General features: G+C 45.0%; 3 protein-coding genes across 6 annotated transcripts; 2 read left to right on the plus strand and 1 right to left on the minus strand.

The window, feature by feature from the left end:
* Window positions 1-63: 63 nt before the first annotated feature.
* fbxl6 (F-box and leucine-rich repeat protein 6) lies at window positions 64-6192 on the minus strand. Of its 3 annotated transcripts, none has more exons than XM_086015486.1 (10): window positions 6129-6192; window positions 5041-5586; window positions 4420-4578; window positions 4270-4333; window positions 4052-4183; window positions 3345-3452; window positions 3169-3282; window positions 2558-2789; window positions 2192-2432; window positions 64-1949 (listed from the first exon to the last, which is right to left on the minus strand). In XM_086015486.1, the coding sequence occupies exons 2-10, from the start codon at window positions 5535-5537 to the stop codon at window positions 1811-1813; spliced, it is 1686 nt and encodes a 561-aa protein (XP_085871612.1). In that variant the 5' UTR covers window positions 5538-5586; window positions 6129-6192; the 3' UTR covers window positions 64-1810. The 3 variants fall into 3 exon arrangements, with proteins under 3 accessions (XP_085871612.1, XP_085871611.1, XP_085871613.1); XM_086015485.1 differs by having other exon boundaries at window positions 5041-5551; window positions 6129-6191; XM_086015487.1 differs by having other exon boundaries at window positions 5041-5551; window positions 5879-6179.
* LOC147131955 (uncharacterized) lies at window positions 2457-10291 on the plus strand. 2 transcript variants are annotated; one of them, XM_086015483.1, is made up of 3 exons: window positions 2458-6859; window positions 7160-7226; window positions 7333-10291. In XM_086015483.1, the coding sequence occupies exons 2-3, from the start codon at window positions 7166-7168 to the stop codon at window positions 9822-9824; spliced, it is 2553 nt and encodes an 850-aa protein (XP_085871609.1). In that variant the 5' UTR covers window positions 2458-6859; window positions 7160-7165; the 3' UTR covers window positions 9825-10291. The 2 variants fall into 2 exon arrangements, with proteins under 2 accessions (XP_085871608.1, XP_085871609.1); XM_086015482.1 differs by having other exon boundaries at window positions 2457-7226.
* Window positions 10292-10868: 577 nt separating this feature from the next.
* Window positions 10869-16351, plus strand: slc52a2 (solute carrier family 52 member 2). The gene is made up of 5 exons (XM_086014805.1): window positions 10869-11157; window positions 12143-12727; window positions 13149-13425; window positions 13513-13636; window positions 14153-16351. The coding sequence occupies exons 1-5, from the start codon at window positions 11028-11030 to the stop codon at window positions 14360-14362; spliced, it is 1326 nt and encodes a 441-aa protein (XP_085870931.1). The 5' UTR covers window positions 10869-11027; the 3' UTR covers window positions 14363-16351.
* Window positions 16352-16606: the final 255 nt, after the last annotated feature.

Consider the following 16606-nt stretch of genomic DNA (forward strand, 5'->3'; position numbering starts at 1 on the left):
ATGGGTTTCTCCGCCTGAATTAATAAACATTTAGGAGTACATGTCAAGGGGGAACATGATCAATCAATCAATCACATTTTTTTATATAGCACTTTTCATACATAAAAATGCAACTCAAAGTGCTTTAAAACATTCAAAGCAAAGCAGAATTATCTTCAATCAAAAGAAAAGATAAATTATTTAAAAGTTGTTGAAAGCTAGACTAAAAAGGTGTGTCTTGAGCTTCCTCTTAAAAATATCAACAGTCTCTGCAGACCTGACGTCCTCTGGCAGGCTATTCCAAAGGTGAGGACCAAAACGGCTGAATGCAGCCTCGCCATGCATTTTGGTCCTCACTCTTGGAACAAATAAAAGGCCGGCGCCAGAGGACCTCAGGATCCGCGAGGGCTGGTATGATAAAAGCAAATCAGATAAAGAAGATGGCCCAAGACCATTAACACATTTATAAACTAATAAAAGTACTTTAAAATCGATCCTGAAACATACAGGGAGCCAATGCAGCAATTTCAAAACTGGCGTAATGTGCTCCCGCCCTCTGGTTCTCGTCAGCACCCGAGCGGCTGAATTCTGCAGTAGTTGCAGTGGTGAAATGCTCTTTTTCGGGAGGCCAGAGAGCAGGGCATTACAGTAATCTAAACGACAGGAAATAAAGGCATGCATCAGCACTTCCGTGTTAGCCTGAGAGAGAAACGGGCGGACTCTGGCGATATTCTTAAGGTGATAAAAACCAATCTTGGTTACATTTTTAATATGAGGAACTGAGCTCAGAGTCAAAAATGACGCCAAGGTTCTTCACACAATGTGAGGGATTAAAAATGTATAGTTTTGGTAAAAGCTTCTCGCTCTGACCTTCGGGACCGATAACTAAAACCTCAGTCTTGTCCTGATTGAGCTGTAGGAAATTATCTGCCATCCATGACTTGATATCTAAAATGCAATTTAAAAGGGTATCAATGGGTCCTGTGTCATCAGGAGACACGGCAATATACAGCTGCGTGTCATCAGCATAGCTGTGAAAGCTGATGCCGTGTCCCCTGATGACATCCCCGAGGGGAAGCATATAAAGATTAAAAAGTAAGGGGCCTAAAATCGAACCTTGAGGAACCCCACATTTAATTTCATGAGTTTTAGAGGAACAAGTATCCATACTTACAAAGAAATATCGGTCTGTGAGATAGGAATAAAACCAGTCAAAAACAGTACCAGAGATGCCCACTAGATTTTTAAGTCTATTTAATAAAATTTGGTGATCTACTGTATCAAAAGCAGCGCTTAGATCCAGTAGCACCAAGACTGTGAGTTTTCTCACGTCTGCAGTGCACCTAATATCATTTAAAATCCTTAAAAGAGCAGTCTCCGTACTGTGGTTCATCCTAAAACCAGATTGATATTCCTCCAAAATATTATTTGTATTTAAAAAATGATTCAACTGGATGAAAACCAGTTTTTCTAAAATCTTACTTAAAAACGGTAAGTTGGATACGGGTCTGTAATTATTAAAAACGCTCGGGTCAGAACTGCTCTTCTTCAGAAGGGGCTGAGACAAACGTTACTGAGTCCAAACACCTTGAGAATGTAACTTAAATCCTATTAAGGACCTAGAAGAAAAATGAGAAATGCAACAATGATTGAAAACCTTTAGCGCAATGATGATTTTGACTCAAATAAACTGTCATATTTAAAGGACCATGCAAATGCAATACAGAACTGTAAACATGTATTTCCAGTAGCCAAGGAAATAACTGGGTTTATTTGAAGTGGCAAAAGAAACTGCAGATTGATTTATTTTAGCATCTCTCATCAATGAATATTATTGAGGCAATCCCAATTTTTCCAGCAACTGGCGAATGTCCTCTTGTCCACGGTAAATCCTCTTCAGCCCTCTGGGAAAATTCCGACAGGAGGACAGGTTGAGGTAGTCGAGCGCTGTTGCTTGGCCGATGACAGGCCTGCAAAACCACAAGAAAGATGAAGATAGTTATTGTGGTTTACAACGATGTTTCTCAACCTTTTTTGATCCAGGATACATCTTTTATTTTTGATTAATATATATACTGTAAACATCCACGGCAGTAGAATGAGTTTAATTGAATTTTGATCAATTCCCACGGCAGATGTGATGAACTCTAATGGCACTGTTGTTGTGAACGACGGTTCAAAAGGTAAACAAAGAAGAAGCGGGTCCTGGTACCTCAGGGCAGCTGCCGTGATTCTAGTCCCGCTCAGGTTGAGCGAGCGCAGGGTGTCGGCGTCGTTGGCCCGGCCCAGGTGGCGCATGGCCTCCTCCAGGTCCTCTTCGGAGAAAAACTGATTGGCCACGTCCAGCTGCCGCAGCGTGTGACTCCACTTCTGTGTCACGGCTTGTAGGCCCATCTTCTGGGACAGGCTCAAGTAGCTGCTGAAATACTGACCCCAGAAGAGGCACTCCAGCTCTGCCAGACACAAGGTAGGGCACATTCCAGTTTTTTTTTAAATAACTCTGACCGAAAAATCTCATTTGAAAACGTAGCCCAATTTGAAAACCCAAAACAAAGCATTCAATTCAAAATATCTTTACCAAGACAGGGTAACATTGCAAGACCCGCAGATGTTATGCGCGAGCAGCCTCGCAGGTCCAGCACTCGCAGCCGGGGGGAACCAAAGAGTATGTCCCATAAGTGTTTGTCGGTCATGTAGGAGAACGATGTGGTGGCGATACACAGCTCCTCCAGTAGAGGGAAACCAGGAGATAATTCAGCACCATTCGGCATGCTCTTGGGCAGCGGCTGGAGATTCAGCATCCGAAACGTCTGATGAAAAGTACAATGCGTTATTTATTTTTTTTAAACGGATTGGAATCAGGAAGTTGCGACAAAATATTTCCCAGAGGTGAGAGTAAGTCGTGCATGTCATAAGGGATTCTCAAGTCTTCAACTTCAAATTTCAAGCAAGTCCCATATTATTGTGGCAAAACTTCAAGCAAGTGATTCAGACAAGTTCTGTCCATCAGGGTCAATCCACAGCGTCCACTGTACAGCCCCATCTTCAGACAGACAACATATATTCACACGTCAGCCACTTTGCTTTTAGTATCTGTGCTTGTGTGTGTTAGCTGAACAAACACAGTCTCAAAATTGGCAACTTAAGACAGACTCGAGTCCTCCACCTCTGATACTTGCTGTCTTCTACCTTAAGTTTGGGGCAAGCCATCTGTAGTGCTTGGATGGAAAGGGGCACTTCGGCGTCTTTATTGTCCAGCTTTGTGTTAATCTCTAGAAACTCTAGATCAGGACAGCATCCCCACTGAAAACAGAAGCGCGCTAGTCAGCTTTGTTTCCGCCGCATTTGAGTGCGACGTTCCTTACAGAGATGGCACTGAGGATTCGGTTGCACTTTGGTTTGTGGGTGAACCAAATCTGCCGGATCTGAGTGCTGTGACTTTTGAGGTAAGTGAGAAGACCTTCCCTTGGAAACTACAGCAACACAAACATAAAAACAATTCTTTCATGTACTACATTGAAGTTTTTTTTGACAGAATCTGCCTTTTTTTTTTTTTTAAATACACTTCAAGCATTTTGACAGTTGTGTAGAGTAAAATGTTAGTGTATAATATGGTAATAATTTTAATTTATGTCTAATTGGTATGCAGCTTAAGCCAGTGTTTCCCAAGGCACATATTTTACATTGGAAAAATGAAAAGTAAAAAAATCGAGACGTGGTTACAAAAGTGTACACACCCTCTTACAATCATGCATGCTGCTGTGTTCAGAATTGACAATCACATTCAAACTTAAACTTATAGTATGTTAAATGGAAGTCAATACACACTTGCCACGCTTTAAAATGCCTGATTAACCGCAAATAAAATTGTGAGATTCTAGAAGGCTTTTTATGACATTTTTGTCGTCGCATCTTCCAGCACAAACCATCACCTCCACAGCATCAGGAGGATAATCAAAAACATGGGTCAGATGGGTACACAAAGGTTGGGAATCACTGCTTTAAACGTTGCATTTGTTTTCCTCTGCTCAACCACCTGCTGCCGACACGTTTCTCCACCCGATCGGCTCACCTCTGTGTACTGTAGATTTAAGCTTCGCAGCGAGCAGTTGTGCTGGTCCAGGCTCTGGAAGGCTGCTCTCGTCAGGCCAGTACAGTAGGAGAGCGTGAGGGCACTCAAGTGAGGGCAGAACTGCGACACAACCTGCCAGGGGATTTTTTTTTTTTTTTAAATAATTGCTGATAAATAGCTTCAAGTGTTAAGTACCGCAAATTCAGTAAACACATTACGTTTACTGCGTGGTCCACATTCTGGGCCCAATGATGGAGAGAGAAATCCCGCAGCTGAGAGAATCTTAAAATAAAATAAATAAAAAAAACGGCTATATTTATATGGAACGATTACACAGCTAATCTTAATGGCAACATTGAAAACCATACCTGTTTTGCACCATCCAGTCTAATGTGTCTTTAATCTGACGTTGCATTTTTGACTGCTGACGTTTGCCCGGCGCGGTCCAGCACTGACCGATGGAGACTTTCCGCCACAGGACAGGAGTGGCGGCGGCGGTGTTCCACAGGCGGCAAACTCTTCCCACCCTGGCACAGGAAACCCACCATTTTTTGCTTTGGTAATCAAGCCAACATCAATTGAAAAGTAAAGGGTGTTCAAAAAAAATAATAATAATTCAACTTAATTTTGTATCCTAATAACTGAAAATTCTCACACAAATCTGAACTTTGAACAAAATGTGGAAAACTATGTTTAATGTTGAATTAAAGTTTAAATTTACTGTTCATTATGTTTTCCTTCCCCTTTTTTTTCAGGATGAAGAATGAAATCCACTCACAATAAAACGGCATTTTGTGTTAGAATATGCTTTCATTTCAACCATATTTTAGCTATTCAATTTCATTTGCCTCGAAGGACATGAAGATACTCTGGTATTCATATTTCAAAGTATGTCCAAAATGTATGTAACGACCTGTATTACAAAGCTTCTCATTCTGATGACGACGCCAATATTTATTTACAAAACAAACACTGGTGTTAAGTAGTACCTGCACAGAAAGGGAACAGCACCATCTTGCGTGACCACCATCTTAAAAATATTGACCAGAACCTCCTCGGGAAGACTTTGCCCCCATCTGTTGTCGTTTGGCTTCGGCGCCAGAAACACCTCCTGTTGTTTCTCAACAGCTGGCGTACAAACAATAATAGGTGTTCTCTTTTTCTCCTTCACTGTACCTGTAGTACTTCTCCTCTTCCCTTTAAAGGTGGCCTTCTTTTTCATCCTTCCCTTCTTCCGAGGGAACCAGACGGAGCCCTCGCCCTGCGGGGTGCTACTGGATATGACGAAGAGCATGTCCTCACCCTCGTGGACTGTGTATTTGGGCTGTGCTGTTCTCCCCACACCGGTCTGTTTCTTTTTTGCCTTTTTGTTTTTGGGCGCAGTGGTTTTCCTCTTCAGCAAGGCTCTTGGGGGATTTGGTGGTTGACCTCCCTGGGTGGACGTGGATGCCTCGGCAACTTCAACAGCCCCTTCAGTGGACGCCATCACCAGGATGCTTTCTATAAGCCAGCGAACACAGAAAGCCACAAATAATCTGAAAAATAGACCGGGAGGAATATTTGTCGGTCTATTTTTGCATCCTTATTTACATATTTGTCAATTTTGAACTGTTTCAATTTCGTTTGTGTTTGTGAAGTGCTTTGGGTCATATTTTTGTTACATTACAACTTATATTACGTTTACTAACCAACCTGTGCCATTACAACGTGTCATCCTTCCTCATTATTACTAAGTCATGCATTACTTTCATGTTGATGAGGACAGCCAATTCAATTATACAATCAAAATGTACTTATAATTCTGCATTATAAGCGTTGCTATATTACCAGAAAGCTGTGTGTGCACATTGTCGGATCCAAATGTTTAAGACCAATTTGGACAAAAGTGAGAAGTTAGAAAGCAGTGTTCGCAAACACCACTTAGCATCGCGTCACTGCAGCTAGCTGTTAGCTAAAGAAGTCAGCATAAAACGCGAGAAATAACAATGATAAAAGTCACAATTCTAACAAGTGTGAACCGACATTGAACAGGCGTCGTTATGTTTCGCGAGATAAATCTCGATATTTTACAATGCACCTTTCAAGCAGTTTGCAGCCTCTGTTGTTGTTTCTTGTAGCCCACCCGATTTCTCGGCAGGATACGCCCTGCTGCAATATGATTGGCTGTGGGACGCGCACCGCTACAGTATGATTGGCTACTTTATCCAGGTCACGCCCTACAGGAGAAATGTGACTACAGTGGGAGTTTAACCTTAATAAGATAAGAAGATAAGAATGCCTTTATTGATCCCACAGTGGGGAAATTTTCATTGTTACGGTAGCAAAGATATAGGTCACACAGGGGCGGCGGCCGTAATGCCGTAAAACTATTTTCATTTTGTACAAATGCGTGTACATATTTTGAATGGCCATGGCTTACAGGTTATGGTTGAACCAATTATGAGGAAGAACGCTTTTAAATGATTTATCATGGTTCATTTTTGTCTATCACAAAAATCTGCCATTTGAACAGGGGTCTGCAGACTTTTTATATCCACTCGAGCTTCCCTTCGCCCCCTTTGTTAATAGTTGTATGGTTGACTGTACTAACAGAAATAAATTATAAATACATTTTCAATGTTCATGCATAGCCTCTGATGGAACGTTGTCACATCCAAGGTGGCCGTCATGTAGACCCATGTGTTTGGCTCTTTGACGTATCTATTCTGGACCCCCCCTTTCATCGCTCGTCCAATCACAAGGTTGAATTGACTTCTGGGCTAGACAACGAGCTCGAAGACGCATTTCAGTGGCGTTGGACATTCTGTGGTAAAACAAACATTCACGTCGAAAATTTATTTTGCATGTTGTTGTCAGTTGTAACTCTTTTTAGCGACAGCCGCGCTTTTGCTACCGTCTTGAATATACCGCCGAACAACGATCTTTCCAGGCAACAGTAATGCTAACGTTAGCTTCGCACGTGACGTACAACAACACAGACATGTTTAATTTGTGTAGAATCATCGCTGCTTACTAATCAATGCAAACACTTGAACACACCATTAATAAAGTTTAGGTCACAGTGCATTGATGAGAGTGTTAACTTGCAGTGTGTCTCTCCCACAACAGCTGGCAATGGAGTCCGGGGGGAATTTCTCTCTTTGTGGAAAAGCAGCTGTCATTGAAGTTAATTTGAGTAAGTCTGAAGACATGTATGTCAAGAAAGCTGGAATGTGCATTGATTGTTTGTACAAACATGTCCCAATGGGTGTGTAATAAGATACTATTTCTGTTTTTTTCAGGAGATGATTATTATTGGAAGCTGGTGGCAGACTTCGTTGGCCCTCAGACTGGGGCAGGCTTGGATCTGGACAGAGAACTTTGCAAAAACAGGCTGCTGATTCAAAGTGGACTCATGAGAGAGGACAATAACTTCCCGTGGATTTCCATCATCGATTGGCTGAAGAGGATTTTCCCAGCCTACCATTCGGCAGACTTTCGGTGCTTAATCGAAAGAGGCATCGCTACCACCTTGAGCTTGGTGGGCGAGGCCAGACGGTCGTTTCTGGATTCGTATGTCAACTTCAACTTCGTGGGCCCCATCTGCGACAGCATCGGTGTTGAACGAGACCACCTTTTAAAGATGAAAGACTTTTCTGAGCGTGCGCAGTCCATTGAGGTCACCAACGGTTTGATCCTGGAGCTGAACAACTTTGTGACAAGGGAACGAGTTTCCCCCATCAACTTGGTCACCTGGCTGAGGAACTTCAACCCGGAATATTGCAAAGATGGCGCAATTCAAAAAGCCTACAAAGTCCTGAAGGTTAAGATCAAAAAGTTAAAGATGTGCTTCCACAATTCTCAAACAAGAAGTCACAGGCGGAACATTGTGATGGAGAATTTGCTTCAGAGTCCGTTTGAGCTGGTGAATTCAAGAGACTACCACAAGACCCTTGTCAAGAAGCGCGCACAGTCATCCCCTTATGAAAAGGTGATGATCAAAGAGGAATATGACGTCTACGAAATCTCTCCCGGCGGGGAGTCCGAAAAGAATTCTTCGGTTCGAGTCGTCAGGAAACAAGTGTCAGTCTGTAGCGATAGCGAGCGCGCTTGGGCCGCGTCTGGCGCAGCCGTAGCCCAAAAAGACGAAGTATTGCCGTCCCTCCTGGACGTGGCCATGTTGTCCGTCCAGAAGCTGTCGAGTATACACCGTGGGCAAACCAAAAAGTGCAGGAGGATTTCCTGGGACCTCCTCAGAAATCAGTACGCACTAACGTGCAAGGAGCACCCCACCATGGCGGTGTTTGAGAAAATGCTTCACTCGGTTGGAGAGCAGGTCTCACTGGCACCGCCTGTGGTTTTCCTACACCACAACGCCAATTTCTTGGTGGATGTGCACGACATGGTGGAGCAGCAGATTATTGCTTTCGAGGGCGAAATCACCCAGTCGCGGGGTGACAAGCTGGGCCGGGACGGAAACCCTCTTTTTAAGAAGGTGGTCAGCTTCACCGAGAGCGCCACCTCCCGCTTCATCCACATGGCTACGGACCTGCTGACCCCTGGCAAGGGGGCGTTGCTGAGCTACAAGAACCACTGGGTGGCCTTCTGCAAGGAGAAGAAAAACCCCTCCCGGCTTGTCGGCAAGCCGCCGACGCTGTTCCACAGCTACTTTGAGGCCGCCGCAGGCCTCACCCACCACCACAACGAGGTCGCGCTCTTCTTCTCCGACATGCTGGCGCTCAACAATGACAAGTGCCCCAACGTCCTCCTTGAGAGCGTGGTGGCCGACTCCAGTGATTCTGTCATCCAGAGCATTGTGTGCGTTCTCGCAATCATCTACTGCAAGGTGGTGGGCCCCTACTGGCAGCTTCTGAAGAGCACTGGCGAGTACTCGCTCTTCAGCCAGTACCTGCTCTGCCTCTACCAGAAGTTCCTGGAATGGGCCAAAGACCCGTCCGCTCTGATGGTGCCCGAGAAGGTCACCAATGTCTTCCTGCAGTTCGCACTGCAAGATAAGATGTACACCGGCGTGTACCAGTACTGTGACGAGTTGCACACCAACAGGGACCTCATCCGGGTCTGCTTGAAGAGGATGATCAAGGTGATTGCCGGCGCCGCCGAGGAGCACCTGATTGACTTCCTGCCGGGAGGACGTTACGCTAATGTGCCTTCGTCCGATTTGAACATTCAGCTGATTAGTTGCAAGTTCGTCGTCCTGATGGCTGACTATCCCTACAGCACGCCGCCGGGGCAAAAAGACAAAAAATGCATCGCGTACTCGGATAGCTCGGAGGGCTTTAGTTCGTCTGACTCCGAAGACCATTCCGCCGGGCAAGCGCCCAACTCTGACAGGGGGCTACTTTGGGTCAAAGTTCGGGGACGGCAGAAGATGGTTAAACGTCCGGTCATTAAGACTGTCGTTTCGGAGTGCATGGACCTGGATTACATCACCGCCACCGTGGATAGGAACGGGGGGCCGTGCCGCACCCAGCAGGACGTGGACAAGCTGCTGCTGCGCTTGGCCGACAACGACAGGCAGACCAAGTGCGAGGCCATCCGCTGCGAGATTGCCTATCAGAAAATGGTGCTGCACAACACCGACCCCATCCTCAACTCCAATTTCCGCACCGCCACCGACATGACGATGAAGCTCAAGCTGGCGCTGCCCCGCCTCAAGCCGGGATACTCAATCGTTTTGGCCCCCAGGAAGACTGCGGTGATGAAGCGCGCGCGGCCGCGGGTGGACGGCACTTTGAGCAGCCATCCCAAACCCGAAGGGAACCAACAGGTGTAATAATGTTCAAGAATGGTCAGCGTTCGTTCACAAAGCATAAATCATATAAATATGAAATGACTGAGTCTTTTAAACTCAAATGCAAATATCATGGTTTTTTTTTTATTCACGGCTATGACGTTTTGGGTCACCTTTCTTTTGGTACTGACTATATTTTTGAAATGTTCTAGCGTCAGGGTTGGTGCTACACCGGGGAGATTTGGTTGGGGGGGATGGATGAATTTGTAGCACCACTTAAGCCCCTCCAGCATTTTATTTTATCAATGGTTTCTCAGCCGCCCCCTTTGTATCGTTCAAACCCCCTTTAGCCCCGGGAGAGAGAGAAAAATCTTGGAGCTGTCCGCCCCTGTGTCGCATTTCTATTTTTTAATTGTTCATCTTTAAACATGCTATCAGTACAGCCTAAGTGACATCTGAATTGATCATGAGTATTACCGAAAAAATTAAAACATCTATAAATATATGCATGTTTTTGTCAGCCTCGATCTTTGGAGTCCCATGTGTACAATCTTTGTGAGTTTAAGCATTGAGTGTTTGTTTTGTTTTGTTTTCTTAGGTGACAGAAGGTCATATAGTTGTTGCATCACAAGCTCTTAACCCGATCACTTGTAGGTCATGCTTATAAAAGTATTTCTGTCAGCCAACAAAATCACAAATGTGAGCAAATACTTTTCGCATCAGGCTGAAATGTGGCAAAGGAGTAAGATTTTCGAGGAAAAGTGAGTGAAATGTATCGTCTGATCACCCGCCCTGCTTAGTTGTATATGTCTGTAAAATGAACGCACCCTTTTCCAAAGGTTACAAGGAATACTGTGGTGCTTTCAAGTCTCCAAAATATATAGGATACATCTCGATTTGAAGAAAAAGGCCAGGAAATACTATAACTTGTTGTTATATTTATGGCCAGTACTGTGTTATGATTGATACTTGTAATATTCATGCATCATAATGCATACACAATAACTTTGGATACAGACGCGAACGCGTCAAAAACCAAGGTATTATTTTGCGAAGAGTACTTGAAGGCATCTCAAGGGGCGGGAACTCCTTGGCAAGTGTCCACCATAGCTTCAACTCGAACGCGGCGTGAGGACCGGAGGTTTGCCGGTGCTTCGTTTTCAAAATCCCGAAGCAAGCAGAACCCCTCACCGGTTCGTTCACCGCGGTTCCGTCTCCGTTGCTTGGGCCGAAGTCGGCGGCGTCATGTCGGCCGGCTGGTGGAGCAGCAATGCGGTGACCCACGGCCTCATGGCGCTGTTCGCCATGGGCTCGTGGATTTCCGTCAATAGTTTGTGGGTCGAGCTCCCAATCATCGTCAGCGTACTGCCCGAAGGTCAGTGGCCGGCCCTTGACGCTTCCTTTTCGGCCACCCGCAAGACTTTGCTCACCGGTTGACGTGATGGGAAGTCATTCAGGCTAGCCATTAGCCAGCTAGCGTGTGACACCAACCTAATCATTCGGTTTTGTTTTTAAATGACACGGAAATACCACATTGCGATTCTGCTAAAAAGCAATTGACATACAACGTGCTCGTGAAGTCACGTAGACCTATTATTGTAGTGCATGCAGTCCACTAAAAAGCTTTCTAAACTAATACAGTAGTAGTTTCCGTTTGTACACACAATGGCTTGATTCACAAACCGTGACGTCATAGCCAACTGTTATTTTTGTCATTTCGCATCATGCCTAACATTTGTAAATATTGAATATTTTTATTGTTTTAGTGAAAGTGACATTGCGTCAATCAGACGCTTCACATAACTATTTTACATTTTTGTCCATAAAAAGTTAATGCTCTGATTTAAAATAATTGTAAATCACACATAACCCACAAGTTATTCAATATTTGAGTAGTTTTTTTTTTCATTGACTACTTACTCCGACTCAAGAAATTATTGGAGTCCTACTTTTTTACTTACATTTGAGTAACTTGACATTAAAACTGTCAGAACCAGCACTGCCCATGTATATCAATGATGTAATACATTACATTTCAATGGTGATTTCATATTTAACATTTTTATGCTGTTTTATATAAGCCTTGAAGAAAGCACTATAGCGGTGAAGTTTGCTGTTTTGCATATAATGTTTTTCTCGAGTTGTCTTCCCTCTGATGATCAAGGATCTTAGGGGAAAAAGATGCGCTGTCTGATAAAAAATTCTGAAACGATTTTAAGTGGATAAAACTCAAATTAGTGGGGTAAAAAGCAGGTATGTGTTGATTTCATCTCAAGATTAATTGGTGGCCGTTCTAACCCAGAACCACCGTTGGACCCTGTTACTTGAGTCCAATCTTACTTTTTGTGTTGTCGTTGCAGGTTGGAATTTGCCGGCCTACCTCTCAGTCCTGATCGCGTTGGGCAACGTCGGTCCAGTGGCGGTGACCGTGACGCACCACTGCGCACCGGGCCGCCTCAACGAGCGCCTGGTCATCCACAGCATCCAGGCACTGGCGGTGGTGGCGTCGGCGCTGCTGGCCATTTTCTGGGCGCGCACGACGGTGGTGGCGGGGCAGCTGCACTCGCTGCCCTTCCTGCTGCTCACCTTCGTGCTGTCTCTGGTGTGCTGCACGTCCAACGTCACCTTCCTGCCCTTCATGTTCCGCTACCCGCCGCAGTACATCCGCACCTTCTTCATCGGGCAGGGCCTGAGCGCGTTGTTCCCATGCGTGGTGGCGCTGGGGCAAGGCGTGGGCCAGCTGGAGTGCCCCGTCGTCAACGGCACCGTGCAGCCACTCTATCTCAAGGAGAACTTCCCGGCGCAGAACTTCTTCTGGTTCTTGTTTGTCATGCTGTCGGTTTCCGCGCTGAGCTTCCTGGCCTTGACGCGCCGGCCGGCGGCGTCGAAAGAAGCCGCCCCGCCCTCCTCTGATGACCCGCGGGGTTCCTACACCAATATAGAAAGTATGGAAAAATATGGAGTTTGAATTTCACAAATTTCCAGGTGTGGAAAAGTATGGAAAATGACCGCGTTTATAGGAAGATATTTATATTTCCAAGGCTGTACAGTAATCCCCTGCTTTGTAATGGTGAAAAACGTGACCAATCGAAGCACCCCCAAAATTGTTCGTGCCTGCTAATATTAATAGTTTAAACCATAACTATATGGTAATCATTTCAAAGTGGTTTTATAACATTACTCTTAAATGATATTTCAGCAGAGCAAAAAAAAAAATGCACATGGGGTGAAATCTGTACAACTTCCGCTAACAACCCAGGCTAAACTTGGCTCCTCCCCAACAGACAAAGATCTGAAACAGTTTCAATTGTTTGAATTATGGTTTTGTAAAAGAAAATACGCAATCTCGCCATTTTAAATGTGTAGGAGCGCTGGACGCTACGGTTAAGAGCGGCAGCTCGCCGTCCTCCCAGGAGGAGGTGCGCCTACAGGAGGCGCCGTCGCCGCCCACGTTTTGGACGCCGCACAACGTCTACCTCCTGGCGCTGCTCGCCGTCTCCAACGCGCTCACCAACGGCGTCCTGCCGTCCGTCCAGAGCTTCACCTGTTTGCCCTACAGCAACATGACCTTCCACCTCTCGGTGGTCCTCGGCAACATCGCCAACCCGCTGGCCTGCTTCCTCGCCATGTTTGTGATCCTGAGGTGAGCTGGGCAGGCTCACCAACCCTGCGAGTCCAACGTGGACTCTGATCTAATGTGTTTTTTTTTTTTTTTTGCATGGTCTTGCAGGTCCCATATTCGTCTGGGTGTCTTGTCATTGGCGGGCGGGGTCTTCGCGGCATACCTGCTGGTTCTGGCTTCCCGTAGTCCGTGTCCTCCTCTGCAGGGGACGACTGCTGGCGTGGTTTTAGTGGTGAGTGGCCAGATTTTCTCCTGAAGCCTTATGGGAATAACGAACCGGATTCTCATCGATACCAACAATATCAACAGACTTTGGAGTAATGAATAGCGATATCTGTTTTGGTGCCCATCACGCACGTCTGCGCTCGTACTCAGACTCGGAAAAAAATGCTCCGATACTACACCCCGAGATAGGGAGAGACTTTAAGGTAAAAGTAGATGACAACTGAAGCGATAAAACATTATTTTGGTTGTCCTGCCACAATTTTATTGTATAACTTGAGGTACTCTCCAGAAGCAGTCTTTCTTTCTACTCACTTTATTTTGTAGTTAATACAGACTCTGTGTTCTTTGTCCCTTGCTTCCTTGCCCGTTAGAGTTTGGACTGAGCCACAAAATAACTGAAATGCCCCGTTTTACGGGCGACGTGTAAGCGAAACGTGTCACGTCAGCAGCCGAAAAGCCCAAAAGTCGTGAATGATTGCAATCCTCTCCACAAATGAGTAACCGGCAGGCGGCTCCCTTGCAGGTGTCTTCGTGGGTCCTGTTCACGGGGCTCTTCTCCTACCTGAAGGTGGTGATTGGCACGCTGCTGCACGAGGCGGGCCACGCCGGCCTGCTGTGGTGCGGCATCGCCATCCAAGCCGGCTCGCTGCTGGGCGCGCTCGCCATGTTCCCGCTGGTCAACGTCTACAACATTTTCAAGCGGGGGCAGGACTGCGTCAACGGATGCAATTAAAGCCAGATAAGGATTTTATTTTTTTTTTTTCTTCCTTTTCCCCCTTTTCTATGTTAACACATTTTCCACGCGGCTCCCACATCAGATGCTTCCGAAGCATGCGGTGGTTCAAACTGGTTGAGGACAGCGGGAGCGTTGTGCGGCCGCACGCTGGCCGAGGGGCGTTGGCGTGCTGTAAAAGCACGAGAATTGAGCTAGTGCGCTTGTTTACGCTTGGACCATGTGACACTATTTCCTCAGGGACACAACCTAACGCGCGCACACTTCATTGAGTCACCCTCCAATCTGCACTGTGACTTCCATATTTCATCGCCCTCGTGAATTCCTGCCATCTTTGTTTACAAAAAAAAAAAAAGGACTGCTGCTTTTACGTCTCGAAGGAATTTCAGCTCTTTGACGTTGTTTTTAAATCGCTGTTTTTTTTGTTTTTGTTTTGTTTTTTTAATTAAGAGGGTGTGGAAAAGTCAACATTGATTTATTTGGTACAACACCAATTGATGCATTAACCAACCCGGATTGAACCTTTGGCCACATTGCGGAGCGGGAACCTGGTTGGCGCAAGCTTTTTCAAAGTAAAGGAATGAAAAGCGGCAGCCGCCAGTGTTCAGTACGCACTTCAATAGAGACGTTTTCAAAGAAGTGAATGTAAAGGCTTTGTAAAGCTTTTTTAATTTTTTATTTTTTTTCCCCCTTCAAAACGTGCAAAAAAAAAATACGACTCCGTTTGGAAGTCGATCGCCGACGTCAAGCCGAATAGCGAATGAGGATCTTGGGCGCGAGTGGGACCTTTTGGCGATTGTTTGCGTTGTTGCCTTCTTCATCAATTGGACTCTTGTTTGCCTCGAAATGCGCTTAGCACGTGTAACATCACATGGCTGCCGTGTGTGTGTGTGTGTGTTTAGTACTCTTTTGTTGTTACACACCAATGTCATGAGAACGTAGAAAAAGCCTACACACCTATGTTGAAATGTCAGCATTTTGTGATATTTAAAAAGTCTCCCGCCGACATTTACTGTATACTAGTGCCTCTGATTAATAACCTCAGTTAAGATGTTTTAGTAGGCTTTTCCTGTCTATTTTGCTTTCTCACAGAAGCTTGTTTTGTAGTAACACTGACTGCTAGTTCTGCTGAAGAAAAAAAATCATCCTGCCACCAACGTGCTTCACTTTATTTCTTTTCTTTTTTTTTCTTTTTTTTTTTTTAAAATGAGAAGTGTTATTGTAAACGCCAAACATGCCTTTTGGAATTATGGCCAAAAAGTTCAACCTTGGGTTCAGTGAACTGGAACAAAATCTCCCAAAACCGTGTGAAAATGTTTCATGGCCCGAAGAAAACAAGGCTCCACTTGATGGCCATCATTTCCCAAAGAATGTTGAACCTGTCATTTAAACCAGGGGTCCCCCAACCACCGGGCCGCGGACCGTGTCGCAGGCTATTTTGGACCGGGCCGCACAGATGAAAGCAAAAATTAAAAAAAAAAAAAACGTACAGAACTTCCGGTTTATTTATGATCCGAGGCTGAAAACCATTTTATTTTGAAAGGTGATCGGATTCCCTCCATTACATCCATCTATGACTGACGCTTAAAGCATGTCAAATTGTCTCCGTCGCGTAACGCTAATATTAAATGCACAAGCTAGCAAATGAGTCAAATAAACAGACGTATTTGGAAAGTTTCTCTCAGGGCCGCAAAGCGTATAGACTTGTATGAACCGGTCCGGGGCAGAAAAAAAGGTTGGGGACCACTGATTTAAACAATGGGGTGTGTAGACTTTTTATATACGCTGGAAGTGGACCCTTCTTAATATGAATTTAGCTCAAAGTATTTCCACATATGAGCATTTATTAACCTCAGAGGCCAGGTGTCGAATGGAAATTTCAAAATCATGTGCTATCATTTTTTTCCTAATGAAAAAAATGTTAATAATTCAAATAGATTACTATGTAGTATGGCAACTGATGTGATTAAAACATTTTTATTAAATGGCCATTTTCCCACAGTGTCTTATTTGAAACAATTTCTCGATTACACAGTAAAAAAAAAAAAAAATGATACAGAGTTTATGTAGTGTCAAATTCGACAAAGTCGACAATTCTCGCTTGCGATTGACACCCCCAGCGCTTTTTTGTCTCGGATGATCTCTTCCCCCTGAAGTGGCCGGTGAGTGAGTGTGTGTTCCAAACCGTAAACAAGCAGAGCTTACCCGTGCAAAAACAAGGCTAGCAGGCAAAGTGGTGGCAAC

The sequence above is a fragment of the Filicampus tigris genome, chromosome 18 (assembly GCF_054856515.1).
Source record: "Filicampus tigris isolate MCC_2025a chromosome 18, RoL_Ftig_1.0, whole genome shotgun sequence".
Classification (NCBI taxonomy): Eukaryota; Metazoa; Chordata; class Actinopteri; order Syngnathiformes; family Syngnathidae; genus Filicampus; species Filicampus tigris.